The sequence below is a fragment of the Pecten maximus genome, unplaced genomic scaffold, assembly GCF_902652985.1.
Source record: "Pecten maximus unplaced genomic scaffold, xPecMax1.1, whole genome shotgun sequence".
NCBI lineage: Eukaryota > Metazoa > Mollusca > Bivalvia > Pectinida > Pectinidae > Pecten > Pecten maximus.
In genome coordinates this window covers 1-14,890 of record NW_022980622.1, presented here as the reverse complement: position 1 = coordinate 14,890, position 14,890 = coordinate 1, and the positions used below count along the sequence as shown (strand labels likewise).

The window sequence follows — 14,890 nt, the reverse complement described above, 5'->3', positions numbered from 1 at the left end:
TCCAAGAGCCAGGTACATGTGCAGTGACCTACCTAGATCGGCAGCGTATGTAGGCCTCTACGGATGGACGATTTCTGACAGGTTGTCGTCGTAAGAGCCAGGATTCCCTCAATTGAATTGTACGAACATAATTATGCATTAAAATGCTCCAAAAAGCAGATGTCCTGCAACTTTGCAATAATTGGTATAATTTAACATTTCTAATGCAATTTAGCTATTTATCAACTTACCGTCAAGTCTGAAAATCAGGTTCCTGACGCATGAGATATGGAAATAATATGTAATGCCTTTATATATAGGTTCTTGAAGTCATACGATAGGAAACATACTATGTAATGCATATATATAGGTCCCTGACGCATAAGCTCGAGAAAAATACTATGTAATGCATATATAAAGAGAAAGCCTCACGTATGAGGCCTCACGTGAAGCCTCACGTATTTTAGTACATATGCATTACGTAATATTTTCCTATCTTATACGTCAGGAACCTATGCTCTAACATCATACTACTCAGAGTTGTCTCAGTTGTCCGTCATGATACTCCTCGGATAAAGAGGTATGGTCGTTTTCCGCTTGTCCTGACCCATGCTACTTACAACGATAGCCTGGGCTAAAAATACAGGTAAAATATCACGTGACTCCAGTGATTCCCACACTACCAAAATAGATCGTCATGGTCCATTGGCGCGCTGTACTTTGTGAACGGATTACATTGTATGTACTCAATCAATTCCATATGCGATGAAGTAAATTTGACATGTTTAATATGAATTTTACACTACCCACCATGTATGTCTGTTGTCGACGCTGCAGTTCATTTTCATTTTACTTTATATGATACGGGCCAAGTGAACATTTTCTATCTCAACATTTTCATTTTTATCCAAAATATTTTATATTAGATGTGCATTTGATGTTGCAAATATCTTTATAATACAATAAAGAAAAAATAAATTGTATTAAGAAACATAACAAAATATGAAAAAGATATATTTTAGCGATTCGAACTCCAAACTTTTGGGTTGCTATAAGCGATTGTTCTACCATGATATGTTTATGTAATCAGATATAGTCAGTCTAGTTAATGCTGAATTAAAATATTTTATCAACTACGTTTTTTTCAATTTTTCGGTACCAGCGCATCGGAGGACCACTTTTTAAGAATAGGATTTTAGTTGTCTTTTGGTACATAGAATAAAATAAGACATTGTAAAAGTTGGTCTTCCGTGGAAAACCCCCCTCGAAAGTTGGTCTTCCGTGGAAAACCCCCCTCGAAAGTTGCAAATAGCTCGATGAGGCAACGTAACGGTCATTTAATGAAATATATATTATAATGAACAATCACATTTTTCGCAAATAAGAATATTTATATGTTATAGAGAGAAGGTTTATATTCAAAAACTCAGTTTTAAACTTTTTTTTTTTATTTTGAAAACGGTCACAGTTAGGTCGAAACAGGCCAATATGCGCCATACCTCTTTCGCGAAGATGCTGATCCAAATTTAGTATGCATGACCATATATGGCTGCAGCTACTCAGATAAAAGACATATTCTGAGAATTTGTTTAAACCAGTTTTATGTACGTCATGTAATTTGGACGGTCAGCGGAGGAGGACATCAAAAAAATAATACTTGTATCTCTGTACCTGTATTGAGATGCAGTGAAATAGATGGTATAGAAGTCATGTTGGAATTATTATTATAATATTTTTATCGATAGAAATCAACTTCAATCAATTAGAATACTATTATTTGTTTGGCAAATGGATGCCTAACAGCATTTTCATTGTAAATCAAACATAACTGAAGGATGTTTATATATTATTTTTAATTTTCTTGGATAATGCAAGCATTTAGTGCTGATTTATGTAATTGACAAACATTTAAATATGATTACTTTGTTAATTTGACAATTACAGATTTTCTAAGTAGACAGTTAATATTTATAGTGGCAGGTGTCATATTGTAAGGTTATCTGTGTAGGTGGGATGGAATCTACAATATATATTTTCTATACTTTTTCTTTTTTTATGGAGGAGTTCGGCCTATTTCGTCACCGTTCCCCTGTTTCTTCATTGAATTATATAAATTGTCTTTGATTTGTAGTCGCATTCAATCCCACATCCAGCAATATTTCATCACATATTCAATCACACATTCCGTCAAACATTCCATCATACATTCGGTCACAAATTATATCAAACATTCCATCACACATTCGGTCACACATTATATCATACATTCGGTCACAAATTCCCTCAAACATTCCATCGCGTATTCCATCACATATTTCGCCACATATTCCGTCACACATTCCATCACACATTCCATCACACATTCCATTGCGTATTCCATCACATATTCCATCACACATTCCATCACACATTCCATCACACATTCCATCACGTATTCCATCACACATTCCGTCACACATTCCGTCACACAATTCATCACGCATTCCATCACGCTTTCCATAAAACATTCAATCACACATTCCGTCACTTATTCATTCACAAATTCCGTCACACATTCCGTCACACATAGGGGCCGCGTTGGCCGATTGGTTAATGTGTACCGACACTTTAACGCTAGCCTTCCACCTCTAGGTTTCGGGTTCGAAACCTACGTGGGGCAGTTGCCAGGTACTGACCGTAGGCCGGTGGTTTTTCTCCAGGTACTCCGGCTTTCCTCCACCTCCAAACCTGGCACGTCCTTAAATGACACTGACTGTTAATAGGACGTTAAGCAAAAACAAACCAAACATCCGTTACACATTCCATCACACATTCCATCACACATTCCATCACACATTCCATCACACATTCCATCACACTTCCCGTCACACATTCCATCACACATTCCGTCACACATTCCATCACACATTTCATCACACGTCATCACACTTCCCGTCACACATTCCATCACACTTCCCGTCACACATTCCATCACACTTCCCGTCACGCATTCCATTACACATTCCATCACGCATTCCATCACACATTCCGTCACGCATTTCATCACACATTCAGTCAAATATTCAGAAAAAAAAAATTGTCACAAATTCAGTCATATTCAGCCACATTCAACCACGAATTTAGTTGTCTTTTACAGTATTGTTCCGTTATGGTTGGGTACTGTCCAGTCAGTCATATCTTGTCACAATGCATTTTGTTTCACACTTGTGACACTTAATTAACTGTAATACCGTTATCCCGGGACAAGTTTACAATTGTATGGCCAGATTGTTCAGCTGTCCTGCAGGTAGGGCGTACGAATTGTACCTGCTGCCCATTGAGATTTATTCCTAAGCGAAGTAAACGGAGACATTATATCAAAAGTAATGTCTATTTTTTTTTTTTTTTGGGGGGGGGGGGGGGTTCCATATTAGGAAAATTGACAAAAGTTTTAAATAATTAATCAATGATGACCAAACAGGATTTCTTTAGGTCGATACATACGAGAGAATACCAGACTTATATACGATTCTATGCAGTATACCAATAAATGCAATATTCTAGGAATGTTCTTCATGGTCGACTTTGAAAAGGCCTTTGATTCGGTATCCGGGATTTTTATTCACTTTTTTTTTTTTTTGTCAGATATTAGATGTCACTTCAGCTAATTATCAAGGAGGTAATTGATCATCATTTCCAAAAGTCAAAAGGGGCTGTCGTCGAGGTGACACAATATCTCTATGTGTTTTCTTACTGTGGTTAGAAATATTATATTTTCTTACTACAATATAAGCGTAGAAAAATTAGGCTTACGGATAGGACACAATAAATATATTAAGGTTATAAATGTAGATAACACTGCTATTCTCATTTCGCAATATGCTAACGATACATCTCTGGTATTAGATCACTCGGAAATATCTCTGAATGGGTCTATCAATGAGTTGAATATTTTGCTTATTTTTTCGGGTTGAAACATGTAACACTGATTAAACACAGTCTGGATTGGAGTTAAAAGTCAGTGTACGTATTGATAATATCTGATCCTAGGTCAGACTCTCTCTCACCCTTGTTTTAGATATTGATGTGGACATGGATGTGAATGTAATGTACTTGGTATTATTATGTTGAAAGATGATGATGATGATGATGATGATGATGATGATGATGACACGGCATGCAGGACAAGTGCAATAACAGCCAGAAATAGGACTCTCTTTATCTGTACTGTAATATTGGATCGAAAGATTATTTTTAGTTTGGGATTTTTGTCGGGATTACATTTAACAATGTATTAAATCAGTTGGGTGTAGAAGTACACGAACCTTAAAATAAGCTTCTGAAATCCAATGTTCTTTCATATATCCAGGGGCCATTTTCAACGTGTTATGCTTTAAATCCATCTGTTCTCGAAATATCTTTTTGTCTATATTTACTGGTTCAATCATTTTTGTTTTGTTTTATGCTTAATCCAATATACTAATGGTGCATAGGGGGGGGGGGGGGGAGATTGCAATGGAACAGTTTTAAGGTTATCAAAACAAACATCACATATCTTGTTAAAATAGTCATTTGTCCACCCTTTCCATACAAAACACGATTGGTAGATAGCTCGATGCCAATCTCAAGTAAGTCATTGATGATATCCTTGAACAAATCAACGTTAATATCAGGATTGATATCCTTTTCAATTAGATGCTCTGAACACAATCTGGAGGTTTTCGAGCACCAAAGCTTATGTTTAAATATCAGCTGTTGTCTTTCCCGCTTTGGAATAGCATACGTGTTTTTTTCATATTCGTATTGCATATGCAGCACTTTCGGTGAGATGATGCAGCATACTACAGATCTATAACAGTTAGACGGTCTTGGTCAGTGGAATTTCAGTTTCTCGTGAAATCTTCAATTTCATCCCTACTTTTAGAAGGATATTACCTTTTATGTTTTTGGGCACTTTCAATATCGTTTTTGGCTTAAACGTGTGTCATTTCTTCAGAAAATATGCCTTCCCTGTGGAACATGGGAATTCCTTCAACTGCCGATTTAATTATACTTAAACTTAATTTCACAGCACATATCCAACAAGAATGTTCCATTTCTGATCATTTTCACGTAAAAAATATCGAAGAACAGCAACATGCAATAACATTTATATGTAATAGACTTTATCAACCAAATTAAAAACCAATTGCATTGTATTGCTTGCGTCCTACAGGGTGCTCGTTTTTAACCTTTCTTTTTATAAAAGTTATTTCATGACCTTTCTTTCCATGAAGAAACTGGTGTTATCCATTAATTTTATTTGTACTTTTTTGCCTTTATTTCATTATTAATACACCAACATATTTTAAGAAAAACAAAAGACCGAACAAGTAAATATGAATTTTATATAATATAATGACACATTTGCTATGAACATACACGATTTTGAAAAATCGACCTGATATTTAATGAAATATGCCGGAAATGGAAGTCACGGAACCCGACACTTAGATATATTTGTGTGTGTGACACGTAGATAAAAATGACAAAGCTGAGCAATAGCTATAACTTTTTTCAGGATTGTTTTTTCTAATATCTACGAAAAGTAAAATAAGATTAAGTCTAGTCATCGCCGTTTTTATTTGAAAAGTTTGACCGGTGCTGCAACTCCCTCTAATTGATGCATGAATTATAAACAATCCATAAATTTGATTGGCATCTACCAGATGGCACATTACATCTATAGAGTGTCGTATGTCATATCCACAATTCGTGCTTTTGGTTTATATTATCAGTAAGTATATTTCATTCTATGTATATAATATCGTTGAAACCTATAGAACGCAAATTTATTGCTGGTAATTATTATGTATTATGTTGTTGGCTTGGTGGACAAGAGTAAATGTTACATTGTTTCTTTTGTCTTGTGTATAACTTTAAAGATATATGATTCCATTATAATGTTTCGAACATAAATCCTGGCCGTATTTTATGAACGAAAATGAACTTTTTGTAATCGAGATACCCTTCCTACAATGGTCTGGATTCCTTTTTAATCTAATGATATCATTACAAGTTATATCAATTGCGATCTCATATTAGATCAGCCACGAGCTTACATCCGGTCGTTTACACTCATGTGACGCATTAGGTAGTGTATCACCACACTGACCTTCGTGACGTTTTGCCACGTCACATGACAGACATCTAATGGATCTTGAACTGTTTGCTTATCATTGATGACACATCTTATCAACGTTTACCTGAAAAACGCAGCACATTTATAAGAAAGACGGGTATAGATATGTGAAGCCTGACCTATACAGAAAAGTATTTCTAAGCTAATGATACATTCGATTTTTGGTCTAAACATTAGTAGGTCAATATAATGCTTGACCCTTCAAATTAAATCTAACACATACAAAACAGACAATGAGGAGTTTCCGGTAGTGCTACAATTTCTACATTGAAACATCTTTTGCTCAAATCACAAGAGGCATGTTAATTTCATTCCTGTAATTTGGCTTTTTTTAGGTGAAGGACGTGCGTGTCCGTGGGCAGAGCTGTTTTGAACCAGGGCATATCTCGACATATTTTAATTTTTGTTCAGTTATAATTACTTTAGTAGCTTATGTAGCAGTTGACGCCTAAAATAAAAAAAAAAGAATGGGAGATTCAACTATACGTCACCCCTACAAGATATAGAGTTATAAAAAAACATGTATTTCTCTCCGAAATGTCTTGCCTTCTCACGAAAGTCCAGTTCATATATACATAGGGAACATACTGAAGTGAAATCGAAATCCTAACCTCTACTGTTGGGGGTCAATAGCTGAAAGGACACTTATCAATTATGAGATAAGATAACATTACTTCCTTACTCTGAAGAGTACTTGTAGTCGCGAACAGTTTTGACTAAGACAATGGTGAGTACAATATTAATCAGTAGACTTTTTATATGCATAATTATTTGAATTATTTCAGAAGAAACATAAACATAAAGACCGAGGTAGGTAATTATGTTAATTATGTCAGTTTTGTGTAAAACATAAACATAAAACTGATCTCGAAGTAGGTTGCTGCATACAACTTGTCCCGAGAAAGGTAAGCATATAACACTGGTCTCGAGATATATTTAAGCATTGAACTACTTTCAGGTGACAGTTAAGGGCTGTTAATGCCAGCTGGACGCTAGCGCGCTTCGTTAAATTTGCCGTTGTGCTGTTGGCATTATCAGCCCAAAGCTGCCATCAGAAAGTAGTTCAATGCTTATATTTACCCCTTGCGGTTTCTTAATCACTATATTAAACGGAATTTAAGTTTCCCCGTTATTCTCGGCTATGAGCCTGTTAATAGCTCTTCCATGTTGTTCCTTCCAGTTTTTTTTTCAAAAGGAAAGTGTGTGTTCAATATTTTCCAAAACTGCGGTGTGCTTCACTTGCCACAATATTAATGCGCCGGTTGGCAGTTAATGAGATTGTAACGCTCAACAACTGTTGGTAAGGTTATATAGTGACAATGTCACAGCGTGGTAAATATAAGTTCATACCACTGATCCCGGTATAAGCTTTGTTTTATCTTCAGCATTCTGAATCATAGATCAAAGGGACACTAATGACTGTTCAAAAGACAGTCAGGGTCAAATGAGAACGGGTGTCAGATATACCCATATAAAGGAAAACAAAACAAAGACACACAGAGAACTGAAAAAAGAAAGGTTTAACTGTTGCAATGGAGGAAGAGATCTATTTCAGTTTCTTCAATATCTTTTATTCTTCAGGGGTGGGGGTGTACTTTTAGTAGCGTTCTTCGATAAGCTTGCAGTAGGAAATTCAACCTTGGCATACGATAACGTTAAATATACAAGAAGAGGTTCATAACGATATACAGTGGACCAGCGATAATCCGGACGCCGATAGTCCGGAAAACTCACAGTCCGGACGGAATAGCACGGGAACGGATTTCCGTAACGTTAATTGTACTCGCCAGTCCGGAAATTCGGATTCCGATTCCGGAAGACCATTTTGGGAACGGAACGTACTTTTTAATAGTAAATTTCCCGCAATAATCCGGTAATACTACTAAATGATCTAGTGTTCTGAAAGAATACTCGATTTTTTTCGAAATTGATTGAGTTATGATTTCAATTATATAGTGCTCCCTAATTAACATGTTAACCGTATCTTGATTTTTATGAATCTCCTCCTTCAGGATTTCCATCATATTTCACCATTCTCGTCAATGAAAGTCTAGAGTGAATCAATATCTTATTCATTACTTAAATATGATGTCATTCTTGACACAATACATTTTTCATCAATTTCTTGTCTTTGTGCGTTAAATAAGATCTTCTGATCTTTGTATTGTTTAATGAATAAAAGACAATTGTATTTATGTATATTTCAGTCAAAAGCAATGCGTATTCTAGTGCTAACGGTATATTGCCTAATTGGAGCAGTGCATGGTCTCTACCGTAAGTACTATAGTTGCTTTCGTCCAATTGATAATCCTGACATTTAAAGTGGAATGTTACATCAGCTTTTACTTGTAAGACGCCTTCTTTAGTTTCAATTTCTTGGTCAAAGAAGTCCCATCCTCAATATTCATATAATGATATTAATAGGTTGTAGTACTATTTAGGAAGTTTGAAGACAATATTTAACTTCTCTGATTAATATTGTACAAAGATGGTAACACTGGAATTTTCAGGAACGCTAGAGTTACGTGCTCCCTACTCTACTAATAAGCTTTGGGGATAACCCCGGTAGCTGATCAATGGCAGTTGAAAGCAATAATTAAAGGGGAAGGAACTCTTAAGAAGAATCCAATCTTAAAAATTAGACATTTTTCCACATGAAATACAACATAAAGAGAAATGACACTCTGCCTTTACACGATTTCGTTAATTGAGAACTGCTAACTAGAAGATTACTGTAAACATGGCTATTTTCGCGAGGGGGGAGGGGGATCCACCTTCGTTTATAGCTCGAGATTATGCAAATTGATATCAAATATACGCCTAGGAGAAATTTTCGTGATCAAAAGGACTCCGTAAATTTCCACATTTACAGTAAGGTTTTTTTATCATTAAATCAGTCATGAAAAGCAGTTTGGTTTCAATTATAAAATATTCTATGAAACAATGCAAATACATATACTTATATATAAAATATTAATTTTTTACCGTCTAATGGGAATTTATGCAAGGCATAAATATAACATAATGTAATAGTATCGAATGCCAGGATGGTATACATTATGTTATCCCTGTGCTGCATTAATTTGCATTGTTTAAAGTCCTATCAAAAGTTGTAATCATTTAAGGACGACCTCCCCTGTATGTGAGATACGTGTTTGTGGTGAATGCGCATGTTTTTGGGAGACTTTAACGATAAATCATAAATGTGTCAGCTTATTTCAAATTCGCCAAGCTAAATAATTCACTGTAATAATTTATGTTTCAGATTCGTGTAAGGATATATATGCTAATGACCCGAACAGCGTTAGCGGCACCTACCAGATAATGAATCGGAAGCAGGAGCCGTTTACGGTATACTGTGATTTCTATGCCGACTACGGATATACTTATATTGCCAATACCACTTCTGTGCATATCGATATTGATGATTTGTATACCTCCAAGACGCATGCGATGGTCCGCCATCTTAACCTAGCTGGTCGTCAGAAGGAAACAAAAATGGAACAGATATCAAAATATAGCTCGCAGTTCCCCCTCTCCTTTCAATACAACGCAAATGTTGGATATGCCATGCCGTATAATCACCAACAGATGGCGCCGTACCTGTATTTGGGTTTTCTTCCATTGACTGTGGCACAAAATAGAAACCAACAAGGGTACAGATCTAACGGTGTGGATTACTTGTTCAATAACTGCGACAGCAACCCAAATAGCTACATGGCATTTTACTTTAACCATAATCATCATGTGGCACTCAACTACGCTGGATGTTGTGACTCGACGTTGATGCACGACTGGGTTACACATGGAACAGATGTCCCAAGTTCTAGGTACCTTCCTCAAGAATTTTACTTTTTCTTCGAGCTCCACATGGGTGGCTGTGGAGGATATGCCATACCACCAACGATCATACATGATGTGCAAGGGGCGGCTTTGGGACTGAGGTTCGGTAAGATGTTTTATTATTGCTTAACGTCCTTTCAACAGCTATGGTCTTTTAAGGATTCTAAATCTGTGTGCGAGTGTGACTGTGTGTGTTTTATTTTAAAGGTAATGATATATTCGTGTTTGTCTACTTGCGACAGTGTTGAAATGCTGCCAAATTTATAATGATATCTCACTGAAGCATACTGCCGCTCCTATCACACCATAGTGACAACGTGCCAACCAGTCGTCCTACTCCCAAGATTCTAAGCGTTATGCAGGCACATTAACCGCCAATTTATGGACTATGTGGTACGTCTCGACCAGGGGACAGAACACAAAGCCTTCATTACGGGGCAAACGCATAACCATAGGAAAATGTGAGGCAGCTGAACATAGCTGATTATTTCTGGAAATATTAGTGACTTTATTAATTTTAAAAACATATATATATGTATACACGACGTCATGAAAAGCAATTTAATTTCAGAGATATTTGATATTACGAAATGAATTTAATTGTAAGACGAAATCATATATTTTTTAAGTGTTGTGTTATGTTAATTTTGTAGACTATGAAAACCCTTGTGTACCTTCGCCTTGTCAAAATGGAGGTTCTTGCTACCCGAACGGGGGGAATCAATTCATCTGTGAATGTTCCGAGGGCTTTACCGGCACATTGTGTCAGAACAGTAAGTCTATCAGATAAAACCGTTTATCAAGAAACGATTATGAAGTTGGTTAGGGAGGGCCAGTCTGAGAGAGGATGTTTTACTTAAAAAATCCAAATAGAGCTTAGTGCAAGGTTATATATTCGTACCTGTATCGTTTCACGTTTTATGTCGGTTAATTTTGCTAATTTCATGAAATTATTGTAAACCTCTTGATTTGTTCACATTTATTTTTTAATTTCATGTATCTTGAATCAATCATTCAAGCAACTTTGCATTTTACATTTTCGGGGCTTCGTAATAAAAATAAAAACCTTCTGATAGATTTGAGGCTCACTCCGATATATTTTTTATCATATCAAATACAGGTATAATCTGTATCTCCATAATTTTCATAGGGAATAAACATGGCAATTCTTTCATGTGGACGTGCTATAATTATTGCTTAAGAATAAAATATCATTATTTTTCAACCGGTCATAATTTTCGAACTGTTTTTTAATACCCCAATATCTTAATTGCCTCTAATGATTTTATCTAGACAGATTTCAAGCATTACTTTCAAATAACTGTACAATATCATTTTAATACGATACAAGTAAATTGTTACTAGTTCTGCATTCGCCTTTATTGCTTATATCAAGATATAATACCATTGTAATATGAAAACCATTTCGTCTAAATGTAAATCGAAACGATACAGCTTCCAAATGATTATATAATAACTATATAACATTCACAGTTGTCTCCAAATGATAAACGTTTGTTTCTTATAAGCCATTTACTCTTATCTACTTATTCGATTTGATTCAAACAAAAACAATAATACGATCATTCTCTTAAAACAATTTTTTCTTGCAGTTGCATGAGTCCGCCTCCTGGCAGAATGACCTTAATTGCCTGAAGATTTGTCATCTTTTCCACAGAATACATTATATACAGTGGAAGTTAGCAATACTTTGTCTTATTCAATTTTTCACATCGTTCACTAATATTTCTCAAACGCTTGGTAAATTCCTTAAAATTTCTGGAAGTCCTTGATAAGAATGGGCAAGAAATGTCATGTGCAAATTGTAAGCGCTGAAATTGTAGTTCCGTCTGTATGTTTCTCTGGGAAATAAGGACGATAACCACGGACAATAATTTGTGAACGGCCGCATTGCTGTGCTATAGCGGTGTATAATAACATCAAATTGTTAGCATTATCGATAATCAACATTATAGTCATTGACATCTCGGCTCAAGGAAGATCCGTATAAAATTGAATATATATTGGGACAGAGATAAATTAATCATTCAATGACATCATTCATGACAGCACCGCTCGTGTTGTACAAAAATTCTTGTTCGTATATCAGTTTCAAATAATAGCTAAATGTAATCTAATAAATTATCTTTATTTTGGCAAAAATTGCGTAACTTGTAAGCAACCCACTAGATGAATGAAAGGTGAATCAACTTTCTTCGTTAATGAGACATATTTTTTTCCATTAAAATATGTTTATCAAATGTATGTTTTGAGCTTTTATGGAAAGATTGATTATTCTAACATATTAAGTAATAGTTATGGTTAGAGTTTCTAGGAATTAGACTTTCCTATTACACAAGTTCACATATAATGTCACTTGCATGGCAACGGATATGTCTGAAAAAGCATTGTCGTGTTCAAATAACTTATTTACAATAACAAGTAATAAACCAAAAACTCTTGGCTCACTGGACCTCTTCTAAATTAAACCATAAATGACACGGCCTTAGAAAAGCTGCATCATCAATTTTTGGCGGAATCTGAAAAAGGAAAAAATAGTTGTTATAGCAAGTGATGATTTTATCTTATTTAACCTTGTTGTTTCATCATAATATACGATGCAAGAGACTGAGCAAGAGCTAAGGCTTGTCAAATAAGAATAACTACCATACATATTTAGATATTATTATACTTTGGACACTAGGGTCCACAGGAAAAAAGACCACCTTAGTGATAACAGTGATTGTGACAGACAGATGGAGTGACTCACAGACTAGATAAAAGCATAATGAAGAGGTTTGATTAAGCTAAGGTCATTTCAGGATGGCCTCCCGTGCGTGCGACATCCATGAGTATGGTGAGTTGTATGTATATTTTGAGAGACTACGTTATGTTCGTGTTCCGTCTCTTTGTGGCACTGAAACATATTGTCGGAGACGGCCATGAGAACACCCCAACCGGTGATATTATACTGACAATGGTCGATCAGGTGGTCTCATTCCTAATATAAATTCCAATGTTACTTTTTTAATCTCCTGGGAGGAGTGGGCCGTTCCCGGAGGTACTGCAATACCGGGCCAACCCGTGGTAAGAGCGGAGCAAGCCCCTGACATCTCACCTGTGTCCAAAAATCAGTTTAATATCGAAGTATTTTTTAAGTTTGATAAAATTTTTATTTACATATTTACAAGTAATATCAAATTACAAACAGAAAACCAGTTTAACTTAAAATAACATCAAAAATAGTAAATGCTTAAGTAAAAAACGTATTACAAGAAAGTACAGTATTATAAGATTAAACATGATATTACAAAGGAAGTTTATTTACAAGTTCATTCTCCTGGATAGAGCATAAAACACTTGTAGTACACCAATACTCGAAAAAATTGTTCTGGGGGAAACGAGTAAAATCAGACTGCATACGCATAGTTACATTATTAAGAAAGTGGCAGACAAGTGAATCAGAAGTAAGAGACTTTTTGTAGAATTTCCTTGAGCAACGGGTATACCAAATGGACGATAGGCATTCTGCCACCAAATACAGGACAAGAGACTTTACTTTTAGAGTAAGACTAACAGGAGCATGGAAACGCCAAAGTTCCGAATCAGTAGGGACCTTTTTATCCGAGATAGTGTGTATCCAAGAGTTCACTAAAGATACTAAAGGTTGAATGAAAGAACATTCATAAAACAGGTGTGGAATGGTTTTAATACCATCACAAAACGTACATTTTTTTGATGAATCAGTTCCAAATTTATGCATCCGGTAATTAACCGGTAAAATATCATGAACAATTTTAAACACAACATCCCTAGAGTGGGTATCTAAAAACTTGTTGGAAACATTAAGGAAAACTCGACCGAAGTCTACTAATGGAAAAATTCTGACTACACGTGGTGTCTTTGTTACAGAGGACAACAGCTTTAAATAAAATCTTTAGTGGTTGACACCTCAAAATTACCATCTAAAAAATCATGTTTATATTTCTTAAACGGTTCAAAAATACAAGTATAAGAACAGATACTACACTTTGATCTTAGCCAAAAGGCCGAGAAGCGATACTGCTAGCTACACCAAATCTGGCTTATATTCAATACCGATTTCACGTTTTCACGGTACCTAAGAACATATTCAGTGAGGTTATCGTCCTGTAAAGGTGGAAATCGCCTGTAAGAATTCTTAGTGCTGATGCGTAAGTGTGCATTGAAGAATTATGAACCATTTTGCGAGGACCAGTTGATACCCGCGAGACTGTATTTTCACGCGCGACGTATATATTAGTAGAGTGGAAAGGACAGAAGACGTAGGGACAACGTTGTACAACGTATCGCGATATGGCGAAAGGGATGTAACTCTAAATAAAAGTTAGTGTGACGCGAAAGGACAAGATTTAGTCTAGAAAAGATTCTATTTCGGGGTCAATTTACACATGTATAATAACCGTCGGGGTTATCCAGGTCAGTTTTCATAACTTACACTCGTAGCTTAATTTTCCCACAATCAAACAATTTTATCGCACTCTGATATATCACAGAAAGCATTTAGTACAAAATACATGTACAGGGAGCACAGAACCAAATCAAAAATAGACTGTGGATTTTCCCCGTTTGGGCAGAAGATTTAATAGGAAGGTGAATGCATCGGGTCCTACTGATTGGATATTCAGGAGAGAAAAAGTTTCCAAAGTTCTATGAGTGGGCTAGACAATTCATGTAGATGTAAATTATATAGGAAATTTTTTTTTTATCTAGCCTGTTTTTGTCAGGGGGAGTTAGTTTTGTTGTAAATTTAGGTGAATGTTTGGTGCTGAATTCAATACAAGATGGTGGCCCCCCATATAATAAAAAGTTTAAATAGGTAGAATGTTTCTTTTACATGTAATATTAATTATACGGAGATGGTCTAAT

At 35.6% G+C, this 14,890-nt stretch overlaps 1 protein-coding gene and 2 pseudogenes across 1 annotated transcript; 1 reads left to right on the top strand and 2 right to left on the bottom strand.

The window, feature by feature from the left end:
- Nucleotides 1–8,346: 8,346 nt before the first annotated feature.
- Nucleotides 8,347–11,686, top strand: LOC117319567 (the record flags this gene model as incomplete). Its single annotated transcript, XM_033874354.1, is given in 4 exon segments — nt 8,347–8,413; nt 9,405–10,088; nt 10,636–10,755; nt 11,596–11,686. Coding segments are annotated over 4 exon segments (879 nt in total), but the record flags the coding sequence as incomplete, so codon positions are not given.
- A 1,335-nt stretch (nt 11,687–13,021) lies between these two features.
- LOC117319570 lies at nt 13,022–13,177 on the bottom strand (annotated as a pseudogene).
- Nucleotides 13,178–13,874: 697 nt separating this feature from the next.
- LOC117319568 lies at nt 13,875–14,043 on the bottom strand (annotated as a pseudogene).
- Nucleotides 14,044–14,890: the final 847 nt, after the last annotated feature.